Source organism: Thunnus albacares, chromosome 1 (assembly GCF_914725855.1).
Source record: "Thunnus albacares chromosome 1, fThuAlb1.1, whole genome shotgun sequence".
Taxonomy (NCBI): Eukaryota; Metazoa; Chordata; class Actinopteri; order Scombriformes; family Scombridae; genus Thunnus; species Thunnus albacares.
The window spans coordinates 38,764,710-38,780,318 of NC_058106.1; the positions used below are offsets into that span (position 1 = coordinate 38,764,710).

At 40.0% G+C, this 15,609-nt stretch overlaps 2 protein-coding genes across 9 annotated transcripts in view; both read right to left on the reverse strand.

Annotated features, from left to right (window-relative positions):
• Positions 1–15,609, reverse strand: part of LOC122986896 (NLR family CARD domain-containing protein 3-like) — a 1,497,050-nt gene that overhangs the window by 94,305 nt on the left and 1,387,136 nt on the right. The gene's annotated exons all lie outside the window — the stretch shown is intronic.
• Positions 1,451–15,609, reverse strand: part of LOC122987013 (serine/threonine-protein kinase BRSK2-like) — a 146,093-nt gene continuing 131,934 nt past the window's right edge. For 4 of the 8 annotated variants that reach the window (XM_044358660.1, XM_044358642.1, XM_044358651.1 and 1 more), the window contains 4 exons: positions 13,773–13,953; positions 12,450–12,539; positions 8,750–8,797; positions 1,451–5,835 (listed from right to left, as the gene is read on the reverse strand). In XM_044358660.1, the coding sequence (XP_044214595.1) occupies positions 5,612–5,835; positions 8,750–8,797; positions 12,450–12,539; positions 13,773–13,953 (543 nt within the window). In that variant the 3' untranslated portion in view covers positions 1,451–5,611. Of the gene's footprint in view, positions 5,836–8,749; positions 8,798–9,948; positions 10,310–12,449; positions 12,540–13,772; positions 13,954–15,609 lie in introns of those variants that run through there. The other 4 variants (XM_044358616.1, XM_044358607.1, XM_044358598.1 and 1 more) reach the window with 3 other exon arrangements.

A 15,609-nucleotide genomic window follows, 5' to 3' on the forward strand; every position in this document is an offset into this window, starting at 1 on the left:
ACTGTGTTTCTACCTTAGTCTTCTTAGGGAGAACATATTAGTGTAGCGTAAAAGAGTAGACTAGACCTGCTCTATGTGAAAAGTGCCCTGAGATCACTTCTGTTGTGATTTGGTGCTTTATAAACAAAATGGAACTGGATTGAATTAGAGTAGAAGAAGAACAGACTGTTTTTCTCTTAATCTCGACACAAGTGAACATTTCTGCTGCTGAGGAGAGAAATTTTACAGTTTTGATAACTGATTAAGTCATTAATCAAGTGAAATTAACAAACATTGTGGTTGCAATTTTTCCACTTTGAGGATTTTCTGTTTGCTGTCACTATGAATCAAATACATTTGTGTTTCTTTGACTGTTGATCAGACAAGAAGAGGCTCTAGTAAGCTGTGACAGGCATAATGACAAAATTATTAATAAATCTTTTTGAGGTTTCGCTTGTTTCAGGCTTTTAAAACCTCAGACGTTGAAACTTTACCAAAGCTGCATCAGAGTCCTGTTAACTTGTCACAGCAGAGCAACAGCTGACATATCAGTTCTCATTTAAAGTACATCAAAGTGTCCTCAATATTCTCCTTTTTCCCATTCAATGTTGGATTTCACCAAACAATTTTAACTTGTATATTTAACTCTCCAAACTACACTGCCACCACAGAATGAGGAAGAATTCAAAGACTTTAACCCTCACGTTCCTTAGATGTGCTCTCATTTACTCATCATATTCACCAATCAGATGTTTTCACTATTTACTGTAAGAACATGTAAAGAAGTAGCTTGAAGGACTAGAAGCAGATTTCTCAGGACTTTAACAGAATAAGTTTCTGCCAACCGAGGTCACGTCCTCAGTATTGTTTCTGGGAATTCAGAGATGTTAATTACATGTAGTATTTTTGTGTGTGTGAGAAACACTTTAGAGTCAAGCTCTTATGATATGCCAAAAAAATTTAAGGGATTTAGTGGTTCCCCACCAGAATTATGATCCTGGCAGTGTCAGACCAAAAAAACGACATTTTGGTTTCTTGTAAAACATTTTTCAGCAGTTCAGTGGCGGCAGATTATTGAAATTTATAGCAACTTTTGATATTATGTGTTCTTGACTTCAGACAGAAAAAGACAGAAGCAGCTTCTCAGTTTAGTCGCCGACCGTTGACTTTGTTGGCCGATAGTATGACTGTTGCTGGCAGTTAGCTAGCTAGTCAATGTTAGCTCCACCGAACTCAGAGAGCTGGTTGAAAACTGTCTCCAGGAACCTCATTTTAAAGCAGGAAACATGCAAAAGGGTCTTAAATCAACACTGAATTGCTACATGCATGATACAAAAAAAGACTGAGACTATAAAGCTAGGTAAAAAAAAAAAAGTTATTTTGCTCCAACATGTTTAAATGCACACTATAGAAAAACACACTTTGATGGATAGAACAGATAGATAGTTAGATTTATGTCTTATTTTTTGTCAAACAGTGTTTTACTTTTAACTTAACAAGATAAAAAGTCTTTGAAGATTTGGTTCAAGACTAATGGATGAGTTTAGCAAATCTAATGAAACATGTTTTCCTGGGATTGTTGGAGTGAAAGGACCGATATCCACATGGTGTTGGGCTTTTGCTAACATAACCTATAATCCCACAACATTAACCATTTTTTAAAATGAATTATTAGATAGTTAATAATATTCTAACTCTTGGAAGTAATGCTAGGTTACTGCTGTAGGTAGTGAGCTGGTTAGCCAGGCAAAGTAACGTTTGTTAAATATATAAGATAAATACACAATTTAATCCGATCTTTACTTTTTTTTATCATGATTTTGGTTTTGGAAAAGCTAAAAAAAATAGACTTATTAGAGCTCTTTGCATGCTGAGAAATCCAAAGCTTGACAGACCTGCCGTGTCTAGTTAAGGTTGCTAAACTATGCTAGCAGTTATGCTAGCAGCTAACAGTTTATTTGGAGATTTCAAACCTTTAAACTGTGAGCTAAAGATGGTTTGGTGAATCCAACACTGCATTGAAAAGGAAAATAACTAACCTCAAACATTTCCACATACTTTATATGACCTCTGATGTGTCCATTTTAGTGTTTTTTATTAATAATGTGCAGTTTTGTAGTAGCGAGTCAAGGCTCCATATGTTCCTTGTGTTTACAAGCTACAATCTGAAGGGATTTAAACAAGACATTTACATGGTACATTTAAAATTCTCTGTTGCTGCATGTAGATAATCATGTAAAATATGTACATACGTTTGTGAATAAACATCTTAACAACCCAAACCTGGTGAGAAAAAAAAAAAAAAATCGTGCACACACAGCTCCAAAGTCAACAGATTTATTTCCTTTAGCACTGAAGTTGTTCACAGTAACATCACAAGGGAATACATTGCCAGTGGTTATCCTGCTCAGTAGTAGCGCTCCGTGCTCCGAGTCCATTCTGTGTGCTCTGGATTCCCACAGTAGAAAAAGAGGAAAGCGAACAATGAAAGGTATTGCTTTTAATTTTTCTCTCTGATAAACCCAAACACCCACCCAGCTGGTCTGAGTGAGCGACCCGATCGCCAGCGAGGTCCCTCGTTGAGAGAATGAGTAGGGAGGATGCATTGCACGGTTACTGTGAGCGCACAGTAATCAAAAAGGAAGGAAGAGGAAAATAAAATAAAAACAAACAAAAAAAAAAAAAATCAAAAGGCAAATAAAAACAAATGCACATAAAAGAACATAAATACATAAATAAATGTGGAGAGAAAAAGGGAACAGGAGAACAATTCCAACAACGACATGCAAAGAAAAGACGAATGCTGAACATGCAATCAACCGTACGAGGTCAAAGCTAAGAGTAGGAATCCCCTTGGTTTTTTAAATAAGCTTGTCAGTAAACTCGGCTTATTTACAGAATGAGTGTTTGGTGAGATCTGAGTCATCATACACGGGGGGGGGGAGAGAGGGGAGAGAGAGAGGAGAAGGAGCCGACAATTATCAACAAAGGGTTTGTTCCTCTCGAAGAGGCTACGTCTACATTCTTAAATTACGGTAAATCATTTTTCCAAACGTATATTACAAGGTTTTCTTTCGTCAAAAGCCGGGAAAAAGGAACGAACGCTCACAAACGTTTCAAGATTTCTCGGTCATCAAATAACTTAAACATGACAAAAATATCCTTAAATAATTTGACGAAACATTCTCTACATCTTTCATATAAATAACGGAGAATAAATTAATACCAAAAAAAAAAAAAGACAAAATACAGTAAAGTACAAAAATATACACAGCAGTTCAATATTGTCTGAAACCTGCAGATAATTCAAAGAAACCTGAACAAGAGCAAAACTTTAAAAAAAAAAAAGCGCTGACATGGTGTAACTGAACCCAAAATCTGATTCACTTGTCAAAAGTGCAAAAAGAAAAAAAAGACACGTTTCATCGGTAAGGCCTGGTCACACCAGAAAGTAGCACACTGAAATTTATCAGCGCGTCATTACGAAATAACGTAGGTTGTTCCTGAAGTTTGGTGACGTATTCGCGCAAGCTAGTCGGTTCACTTCTTTAGCTGCATTCAGTCACAACAGCTTTGTTCTCTCTGTACTTTGCTGTTTACTCTTTCTTGGCGTTTTGTTCTCAGGACTGTACCTCATTTCGTTAGCGTTTTATTTTACAGGTCTGTCATTTTTAAGAAATTAAAAGTTTCTGGGAAAAAGTAAAGGTGCTAATTGTGGGGAAAATAGGGACAATTTTCCAGTTAATGCTAGTCTGAAATCTGGAAAAAGTTCCTTCAATGAAAAGACAATTTTCACTGTAATTGGTGCCAAATTTCACAGTTCTTTCTAGGAAACTTTAAAGAAAATCATTTGGAAATCACGGACCTGTAAAATAAATTTCATTAAACAAGTTTTTGAAGAGGTGGAAAAAGTGAGCTTGCTAACAGCCCGTTAGCAAGAAATCTTGTTAGCTCGGTCGCTAACGGAACAGTAAGTTCACAGAGTTACATCAAAAGACGGATTTGTGACTGTCTGCGAATCATCCCTCTTTTCCTGTCCATACTGGCAGCAAAGAGATCGCTCTCTAAAGCCACAAAAGTGCTTATTCTGTGTAAAAATGTATTTTAACGTCAAGCCAAGGCTAATATGAGGCTTCAGCGGTTCAGAGTTAGACGAATCAAATGCTTAGTAAGTGTCCATAAGCAAGCAGGCTCATTAACTCAGTCGCTAAAGGAACAATAAGTTCACAGTTACTTCAGAAGACATATTTGTAACATGGACCCCGTTTCATAACTTTCTGTGAATCGTCCTCCTTTTGTGGAGCAATTTATACTCCAACAGAGGAGGTGAAGTAAGGGTTCAATACAGCTAATAAGCCATGACAGCTTCCTCTGTTTTGAACTCTCCAGGTTGCAAATTCACCAAAGTTAAATTCAACGTAAAAAAAAAAAATAGCGCAGATTTCAGTGATTCCATTGGAACAAATTGATTTCTGCGTGAAATTTCTCCTTTTTTTATTTGCTGGTGTGACCGAGCCTCCATAAGAATAAACAAAATATGGCAACACAACTCTAAAACATAATGTCACAACTACACTTTTTGTACATACGCAACATTATTTAGTCTGTACAACAGAATAGATCATTCATTTATGTAATATCACCTCCCCCCTGACTTTATCATACTTCTATGGGGCCAAACTTTTTAACTGCAAGAACCCATTTACAGAAACGCCACAGCGAGCCTCCAAAAAATCCTGCCGTTCACAAAGAAAGACGACATTAAAAAGAATTACAATCCAGCCAGCGTTTGTCCATCCGTCCGTCCGTCTCCGCTTCCTCCACCGCTTCCTGTTTGTCAGCGTGTGCAAGTCATTACATCCCGCGAGAAGAAGAAGTCATGTTTGTGTCGAGGAGTACATACAGTATGTGTTTCTTTTTTTTTTTTTTTTATGTACATGTGGGAGAAATAGAAGAAAGAGAAAAGAGGAGAGGGGATGTGTGTGTGTGTGTGTGTGTGTGTAGATTTGACAAACATCACTGTCTTAAGGCTTTTTTTTCTTTTTACAACTCTTCCGAGATGTGTTTGGTCTGGTGGGGCGAAGTGGACTCTACTGATGCGGCCGGACTCGAAGAGAGAGGGGTCAGGGCGGGGCGGGGCGGGGCGGGGGGGTCGGGCGTGGGAGTGAAGCACAGTGGGGGGGGGGGTAGGCAAGGGAAGGGTCCTCTTGTCTTTTCTTCAGTTTCGGACTCTCTTGGTGACGGCAGGCCGCTGTCGGCCGGTCTCGAAGAGCCGCCGAGGTTAATAGTTATTATGGATGATCCCTGGTGGCAGAGACAAGTCAAGCCATCACACATGTGAGGAGGACACAAACCCACTGAAAGACCCCCGGGGGGACACAGAGAGGGACAGAAGGTAGGGACGACAAAGCTACATTTGCTACTTATTGTAAAATACTGATTTAACTTTTAAACTGAAATAGCCATTCCCATTATACAGTACAAAATTTATAGGCAAAAAGTAGATTTCTTTTTTTTTTTTTAATGTTTTCACTCCTAACTAAAGGGCAAAGTTAGCAGCTCTCCTCTGTCGTTCTCTCGTTTAATGACCTGATAACTGCTTTTTCGTCTAGACATGCACAGCTACCGCTCCTTAAGGTTGTTCCTGTGTCCTGTTGCTGGAGGCCGTCTTTGTTTTGTCTTTGCCGGGGGGGCATTTAGAGTCATTGGGCGGGGGCTGGTTGGGCTTGCTGCTGGGGGCATGCTTGGCGGGGGAACTAGGCGTGGCGGGGGCGCCGGGGGAGTGGGACGCTTGGATGTTCTTCTCGTCTGAAAAAAGCTGTTTAATTACGTCAAAGAAGTTACTCAACGGGCTGCCTATACAGACGGGAAGAAAAGAAGAGAAACAAAGAGAGAGAAAGAGAGAGAGAGAGAGAGAACAAACAACAGATGAGCAATGGGGTTAACGCGAGGAGAGGAGGAGGTGATGGAGGGATGAGAGGAGGAGTGGTGGAGCTGGAGAAAAGGAGACTCTTTAGCCGGGGGGGGGAAGGTCACAGGGGAGGTGGAGGGTTGTTAAAGCCAAAGGAGAGGCAGCACCGAAAGGAGCTAATACAGATGAGGTGACATCACATCCCAAACATTTCAAAAAGGTCAAGATTAGGTTAGTGATTTTATATTTTTTATCAGTATCAGTTTTTGGCTTCAGAGTCTCAGTTTCTCCTGCTGGAGAGGAGAGCTAACAGGAGCACTGGAAGACAGTTCAAATGTCATTTAGCATCAGATTAACTGGAAAAAGAACATTTTGACCATCATACAGCAGATTTAAGAAGGGTTTCCTTTAAGTGTTATTAAATGAGGATGTTATCTTTTTGTGACATAACAGCATTGAAAAAAGAAAGGTTGTCAAGCAAATTGGGTTCAATTATTGGTTTAAAATTTTGGCGTTTTTACTAAGAAATAATGTTTTGTCTCAGTTTAGAGGAACCTGCATCATTACTGTGGATGTTCTAACATGCTTCACCTGCGTTCATGAAAGCTATAAAAGGTTTCAGTGGTTTAAGTCTTAGTTTTACATTTATCTGACAAACTAAAACTACAATTTTAGAAAACTGAATTCAAGTTTACTAATTTGTATTATTGTTAATTAAAGGCTTGGCTCGGTTAACGTTTGATCAAGTCTGTCTTAAAGCTCACATGGACACTGAAGGACTTTGTGGTTGTTTCTTCTGTTCATATCAGCAGAACAGAGATGCTTCTAAAGTGATTTCACTGTAATGTGACTGTTAAGTCCTGGTTCTGAGTAAAAAATATTTTAAAGTTCAGCTTAAGCTAATATGAGGTTTGATCTGTTCAGGAGTCGATAAATCAAATGTGTATCTTCCAAAGTTTAGTCTTTTTAAAGACAAAATTTCCACTTTATGTTTCTGCAGAAAGTCTCTCTTGGTGGAGGTTTAGTAAGAAAAACTGGAAATTTTGTACTAAAAAGATCGTCACCTTTAAAGATACCGATTTTATTTGTTTAATGCAGAATGTTGAAGCCTTATATTAACTTTGGTTTTTCTTACTTTTACTTAACTTTACTTTTTAAATGCAGTAATTGTTTTTATGGGATTGTTCTGTTGTCTTCCAAAGCTCCTGTAAACTCTCCGTCATATCAACATCCATCACAACAACATCCATCTGTTAAGACAAAGGTTTCTTTGGTAAATGCTTTAAAACAGTTGTGAGTGAATAAAAACATGCAACAGTACAGCACAGTACACACGTTAATCCACAATCACTTATCATCCCAAAGGTTAGTCAGTTTGAAACATCTTATTCCCTTTGTGTGTTTTTTTGCTGCTGATGAACAGTAACAGATGTGCACGTCAGAGTGAAGGCTCGTGATAAACTTACCATCATTTCTCTCCGACAACACAGTGACATTGTGCATTTCTGGTGTCTGATATTTTCTTTAAGTGAATTTTAAATATGGAAAGTTTATGAAGAAGCAAGCAATACCATGCAAAGGGTTACTGAGGTCAGTTGGAGCCGAACGCACACACACACACACACACATTCACACAATGAAATAAGTCAAAATTATCAAGTCATTGAGTCTTCCTGCTTTTTTTAAAAGCGACTATAAAAAACCTTACTGGAATACAATTCTTCTTTTGACAACAGGCAAACCTTTAAATCAGTTTCTGAAGAGGATTTATAACCACTCAGGAGCAAACAATGTGTGACGGCAGACGTAGGCAGGTTGTTGAATAGCTCAAAAATGAGCTATAATGAGCGTTTTCCATCATTCTTTGACCTACGTGACTGTGAAAAAGGTCTTTAAAACGTCTTCAATTCAATTTGGTGAACTTTACTGAAAATATTAATGGTCCCCGCAGCAGGAAAATGTTTTAGAAACCTTCTTCTAGCGACATAATGAAGCCTTTAAGGCCATTGAGTCCATCTAATGTCCAGATTACCATGAAATTTACTGAGAATGAACCCGTTTGGTATTTTGTATTTTTGACCACATGAGCTTTTATCTAGTCGAGTGAGACCCTCAGCGCCATTAAAAAATATAAGAACAACAAAATTATGAGTACGTTTTATTGTTTGTTCTGTTGTTCACTTTTGTATTGTGCAATGTGACATAAATCGACTTCAAAGAGCCGCTAGTGTTGCTTTATATTGTTAATTTTGTTCAAATTATGTCATGTACAATTAGAGCTGAAACAACTACTCAATCAGTTGAATCGACAGGACATTAATTGGCATTATCAATTTTGATAATTGATAAGTTGTTTAAGTCATGTTTTCTAGCAAAAACATCTTCACCGTTTCCATCTTCTTTCTTAATGTGAGAATAAACTGAAAATTTAGACTTTAAGTCAGACAAAACAAGCAATTTGAAGACCTCACTGTTGGCTTCAGGTAAATTTGGCCATTTCTCACTATTTTAAGACAAATTATTAATCGATTAATCAAGAAAATAATCAACAGGTAAATTGATAATAAGAATAATTGTTAGTTGCAGCCTAAAGTTGTCTCATCTGTCTGTTTTCTGTAAAAATGAATATGGCGTCTCTGCTGTAAATGACTTGTTAAGATGAACATATATATTTTTTGCAGCTCACACACACACATCCTCTCTCTCTCTCTCTCTCTCACACACACACACACACGTGTTAGTGCAAACAGGGTGTGTTGGTGACAGGCCTCCAGCACGTTGCCAGTGTGTGTTAAAAGCCAGAGGTATAAGGTGTTTTTTTTTTTGCCGGGGGGAGCTCCCGGTCTCTCTGGGTCTTACCACGCTTGGAGGATTTACTCGGCAAAGAAGCTGAGCGCTGAGAGCCATCTGAGAGCAGAGGACAGTGTCAGAAACACCAACCGACTCACTGAGGCCCCCCCCCCCCCCCCCCCCGCCCCCCCGACCGACTCACCGCCAGGCCAGTCAGCTGACGTCAAACATCAGCGGCACAGCGGCTAAAACATGGCACTCCTTCTCTGTGCGAGTTAACTCCAGACACGATGAATGTTCGGCTCGTTTTTCCAGAGTTTCCTCTCGTTAAACAGAGTCCTGTTTTTATGTGTTGAACTGTAGCTGGAGACATTTCCTACAACCTTTGTTTCAGATGACAGATTTATGTCTACAGGTCAAAGATGTAAAAGTTACAAAGTCAGTGAAAAGTGTTGCTGGAGTTTCCATATTCTAATACTAACTGGCATCAGATGCTACCAGAAGTTTAAACCTTCTTGAATTTAACAAAGTTTAGCAACAATTACTTTATAATCATACGAAAAACTCCCCATAAAAATTAACCAGTGCAGGAACAACTTTCAGGCATAAATGATAAAACATTTGTTTGTTCAACAACTGCACTGATTTCCACATCTGTAAATGCCAATCAAACTTAATATTAATTACTTTGTGTGATCAATTTCATCATTCTTTTAATCTACCTATAAATTAAAAGAATGGTAAACTGATCAGGGATCAGAGAACTACTTCTTTCCTGTTTGTTTCATTGACAGGTCGACAGACTGTTGGAACAGGCGTCATATTGATAAAAAAATAGCTGATTAAGAGCGTCTCCATCCATTTATAAGTGATTTGTAGGAGTGTAAATAAAGCTTGTACACATGCATCCAGTTCCACAATGATTTATTTCAAATGAGAATCCAGTTAGCAGTATTGAGTTTAGCTTCGGGCCAGAATCAGCCAGTTGTTTCGATGCGCATCCATCCATCAAGTCTGGCAGCAGACCAGCAGTCAGGCGTGCTGGACGTAAGTCGCTATTTTGGCTACTTAGTCATTTAGTTTTTGTGTTAATATCAAGTCAAATTCCACAAGAACATGTAGACGTGGGGTGAGGTTACTCTGAGAAACAGGCTGAACATTCACTGTGGTGGATATATTACGTCTTAAAATCAGTCTGCCGCTGCATCCACACATGTACAACCTTCCTCACACACACACACACACACACACACAGAGGAGGCTTCAGGTTGTTTGTAAGACTCTTTAGTACGTTTTATCAAACACATGCAGGTTCTCCGGTTCTGACTGCGAAGAGATCAGCAAACACAATCACACGTCCTGTGTTTGTTTGCTGCGACATTCAGTTTACAGTACATGCTTTCATTTCAGTACATCAGTCCCATATGTTGCAAAAACACACTCAAGTCGTGTGTTAACGGCACCGAGAAGCATCAGCACACATAGAGTTTGGCAGTGACGGATCCCCAACAAAACTGACCCTGCTAACGTTCGCTCAGTTTGCCAAACGGTATGTGTGCAAAGCTCTGGGTCGGCGTTTCATTCAGCATGCGAGTGATTCAGTTCATCCAAGTGGCGTTAAAAGTGAAGCTGTGGATGACAAGAAGCAGGGAGGCATGAAGATGCAGGCCAGAGGAAGAGTGACAGACAGAGAGATCAGATAGATACTGTAGATATACTGAGATGTGGGTTATTGGCACATCTACATGGAGTGGGGTGACTGGCATACAGTGCCTGATAACAGTTCCCATCTGTGGCAGTGACTGGCCAGACTGGTGCAACTGGTTCTTTGTGTTTTTAACTGATAGTTTGGATTTTTTTGGACATTAGCTAAGTGTGAGATTGAAAAACAAGTAACATTTAAAGCCACAACACAACGTGAGGTAAGTTTCCACCATCCACAGTAGAAGATGATGTTTCTGTGTACGACTGTATATGTCAGCTGATGAATGACAAGAAACTGAAGTGCAGAAATGTCATGATTCAAAACAGTTTTATTATTAAGTTTATTTTTCAGCTGTAAGACATTCTGCCTTTTACGTTTCTTGGTGGCAATTGTTATATAATTGTTATGGACTACGGATGCAAATTAGGTTCAAGCTAACTCCGGTTCAGTGCATCTTTTATGCTTAATACTGCACCTTTTAAATGCATCAGGTCAACCTGATGAAGGTCTGTGTACCGAAACGTTCCCAATAAATCTTCTCTTATTGCAAGTGAACTATAAAATAGCTCCATTAAAAGTCTGCTGAATTAGCTGTTAGTAGCTGCTGTTTGCAACTGTAGCAACTGATGTGCAGACAACTATCACTGGATACTGAAGAAAACTTATAAATCTGATGATTCTCAGGTAAGTTCTGCAGTTGTGGTCTTGTTTCTATAATTTCTAAGCAGATTGATGGATGTGTGTTCATAATGTGCACATCAGAAATGGTGATATCTTCAAGTAAGTCACACTGAATCTAAAAACGTGTATAATGTCTTTGTGTTCAGATTTAAAGGAGTATGAGGTACGCCTCACTGAGTACCAGTACGACGTCCTGGATGAAAGTTTGACAGTAGAATCAAGTGTCTGAAATACATGGAAGTGATCTCTTTCACTTGTGGATGGTTAACATATTTTTCATGGTGCATTGTAGCTTAAAATGTCAAGTTATTTATGTCTATTACTGAACTGCAGTAAAAATCAAATCATTTGTATTGGACACAGAATTTTCTTCTTTTATTTTTGATCAAATAAGACTTTCTTGGCTCAGTAAAAGACAAACATTACTTGATAAGTTGGACATTTTTGCATTAAAGTCTTTCCAATAACATCACCGCTAATCTAAGTCAAAGAATCCAAACTATCCGTGTAAATCCAGCAGCTTTAGATCTTATTTACTGCAGTGTTTCTCTCCCAGTAACACATCAGTATCCTGAAGGCAGCTGTGTGTGTGTGTGTGTGTGTGTGCAGCATGTAACTATAAGCTTTTTTTTTTTTAAAGAGTGTGACAGTAGTGTGTGTGTGTGGATGAGTTGTAGTTACTCTGCTTCACCACCAGAGGGGACCATTATCAAGTAAATAACCACAGATAAAACAACAGCGACACTAACAAACAGAACTAACAGGGACAACTGGAGAACACAGAGTCACTCTTTCTTTTCTTCCATATTTTTAAAGAAAAAAAATCCATCCATCTGTCTTATAGGCAGCCCAAAACGCAGATTTCAAAGATTTGTGGGATTGTTTCTGGCCTGTTTATGTCAAACTATACAGTAAAAGTTATATTCTGACACCTTGATAGCTTTCTACCTCTTACAGAGAAAAAGCTGCATGCACACACAGCTGATCCTCACATGTAGATCTAGTGATAATCAGCCCTGTAAACACACATCTAGAGCTCATTGAATAACGTTACCATGTACTGTATGTGAGTGTGTGTGTGTGCGTTGGTGTGCACGCCATGGTATGTGGCGGGTAGACATGCACGTGGAGATGCCTTGTGCTAAAAGCAGTGTGCTGAGCCGAGCTGAGCCGAGCCGAGCTGAGCTGAGCGGGTCCGAGCCGAGGTAGGGCCGCAGGTGTGGCTGTGCTTGTGGAGAGTGCCAGGATGCCGGAGGGAGGGAGGGAGGGGGGGGGGGGGGGGAGGGCTGTGAGGGCGTGGAGGAAGAGAAGGAGGAGGAGGAGGGTTGGGGGGGGGGGTGTAGGCGGGGCGGGGGGGACGAGTGGCGAGGGGACTGGACTTACCAGAGATCTGGGGCTGGCTGCCGGGCTGGTCGGAGCTGAGCAGCTGGGCCTGGATGGTCTCAACCACACGCTTGAAACGCCGGCTGGGACCTGAAGAGGAAACAACGAAGCTTTGTTAAACTTCTACGGAGCGCCGCACTTCATCTTCAGTTGGTATATCTGTGCCTGATACAGCTTAAAGCATAAGGAAGATGATTTTCTTCATTTTTCTTATTATGATCTACTAACAAATATTGTGTGTTTATCCTTTTTTGCGCCACGGACCGGTTTAACGTCAGACAATATTTTCACGGACCGGCCTTTGAGGTGCGGCGGATAAATACAACAAACTAAAATGATACGACCGGCATAAAAACTGTGGTATTTTCTAAATCACCTGTCGAGATAAATCCATATTTTAAGTAGGACTCCTGGTATTGTCTGTTAAATGCAGCTTTCTTTTTCTTGGCAGTCGTAGGCTCGTCTTCTGTCTCCTCACTGGGGCCTTTACCCCTTCACAAAGAAGCTTTCCAAAGATGTTTGTTTTTTTACTCATTTTGCTAGCTTGTGGGTTTAATTTTAGCGGTAACGTATCACATGACCGAGACAAACGTCTTGACATGCGTCAAGAGTAAATCATAGACGGATGTAATGGGAGAGAATCTGGTCATTTTTCAAAATAAAACATCGTTCAGACTTAGATAATAAATAGAAACGGAAATAATGTAAGTTATTCATTCTTTCTGTGTGGCCCGGGGGGTTGGGGACCACTGCCATAGACCACAAACTGATGCATATTTATATCAATACACTGTTAGAAATAAAGTGGACTGCCAGGACAACGAGACAGTTTAAAATTGCTCTGCAATGCTCTGCTGATAAGGTCACCAGATTCCCTCAAGGGTGCTCACAGTTCTCTGTAATCAAAGATCACCAAATCTGGTGGCTGATTTATGTGTCGCACCTTTGGCCGTCGCCATTCCTGCTGTTGTCAGAGCGACAGTGGAGAACATTTCCACTGCCAGTGAAAGCGATGAGATGTTCATCACGTTAATCACGTGTGTGAACGTGGATTAAATGAATCGATTCTGTAAAAGCAGTTTCCTTCATCTTCAGGTTTCTTACTTTGTCGGAGAAAAGCAAGAAAAGTGTCACATTGGAGAAGCTGGAACAGGATTTATGTTTGTGTTTTTATGTTTCAGAATTGTTCCATCAATTAATTAACATCTAAAATTCTTTGTTTCACCCAAATTGACACAAACATTTAGATTTAATTTGACCTGCAAATCAACAAATCAACGCTTCCTGGTTTGTATCATAACTCATCCTGTCTGTGGTGTTTACCTGACAGCAGGGTGAAGGTGACGGAGTAGATGCCGTTCTCCTTGGTGGCGCTGGTGCTCTCGGTGTAGGTGATGTCCACCTGGAACTTGACCGGCTTCTGGAAAACCGTCGGACCGGCTGTGGACTTGTATTCCGCCCGGAAACTGGTCTGAGAGATGACGCTGTGGCTCAGACTGGGGATCTGAGAGGGAGACAGAGACGGAGGGAGGGAGGGAGGGTGTCAGTGAGCAGACTCTGAGTCAGCAGAAAACACAGACAACTTCTGCATCGGTTAAGATGGCAGCCTGGCTGTGAGAGAAACAGACAGGAGAGGAGGAGGAGGAGGAGGAGGAGGAGGAGGAGAGCGAGTGTTGGATCTGTTACAGTCAAACATGTCGTGGCGTTTCGCAGCGTCAGCGTCGGAGTCGACAGCGACACTACAGACTGCTGCGCATGATGCTGCTGTCCTCACATGGAACCACTGTACTGTAAACTGAAACGGATCACTGTACAGTAACCTGAAGTGTTTTCACACTCAGACATCATGTAGAAATGATTTTAAATTGGTTTTTTTTAATTGAAATGAAGAATAAACTGTCTTCAGAGATACAGCCTTTGTGTGGGCAGGCTGGTGGACATGTTTGATTGACAGCTGAGCCAGTAGGTGAAGTATTCAAATTTTAAATGAACAAATAATAAAAATTGAGTATATCAGAGTAAACAGCCGGTGGCGCCGATTCTCCTGTCGAGTGCAGTAAAAAGAAGAAGATGATGACATAATTAATCGAGCGTCACACTCAGAGCTGAAGTGAAAACGTGACACACGTCCTGCTGACGGACAAACAGCTGACATCACAGCTTCCTGATGTTGGAGGCGTTTTTGGTAACAGTCATGTGTCAGTTATACAGACTGAACGCTGCTCAGAGACCAAGAACAGAGTTTAGGGACGTTTAAGTCAAACGCTTCCTGTACATCATCATTTATTCGCACTTTGTCACACTTTTCCACCTCATCTGAGTGTAAAAACTTTTTTTTTTATGCCATATTTCAACTTTTTTTTTTAGAATTTCCAGCGTTTCCACCCACATTTTTTAATGCACAAATTGAAAAAGCTCATATAAGCGGTTGGATGGAAACGAACCTACTGTAAATAAACTGGTAGATGAACCTTAAAGGTTCAGGACAGACAGTAGTTGGTTTCCAGCCAAATGTAACATAAAATTTTCACCAAATTTCCAGAGAAGCAGCAAAGAAAATGTGAATTAATGCTTATTTCTACAAGACGAGACAGTGTCAGTGTTTGCAGGGAAGAGGAAACTCTAGCTAGAGAGCTCATGTGTGCTACAGTTAAGAACATTTTATTTAAACTTCTAATAATTTGTCCCCCTCGTTTATATCAGCGAGGGTAGAAACCTCTGTAGAAATCCTCCTTTGTCCTCTCTGATAGAGAACAAGTCTTGTTGCAGAGCTGAGCTGTTTGGATCAGGAGGTAAAAAAAGGCAGATTCAGGCTAAACTGAACCTGAAAACACTCAGTCAGGTTTTCAGTCTGCTGTGTCGAAGCATTTTTTCCAATCAGGGGTAGAAAACCGCAAGAAGACAACTGACAAGACAAGAGAGTTACTCCAACAGCCTCGACTGTACGAGAAGCTCAACTTTACACCTTCAAACAAACTCCAGCTGTGTGACGGCTGAGTCTTACCTTTGATTCTAAATTCTGGTTTTCAGACCTTTAAAAACTTCAGTTATTTTTTTCTTAAATTGAATTTGATGGATATGGATTTCCCCCTCTAACTTTAAAACATTAATGTTTTCCCACTAGTCTTGCTTTCGTATCATGAAGAAAGACTTTTTTTTT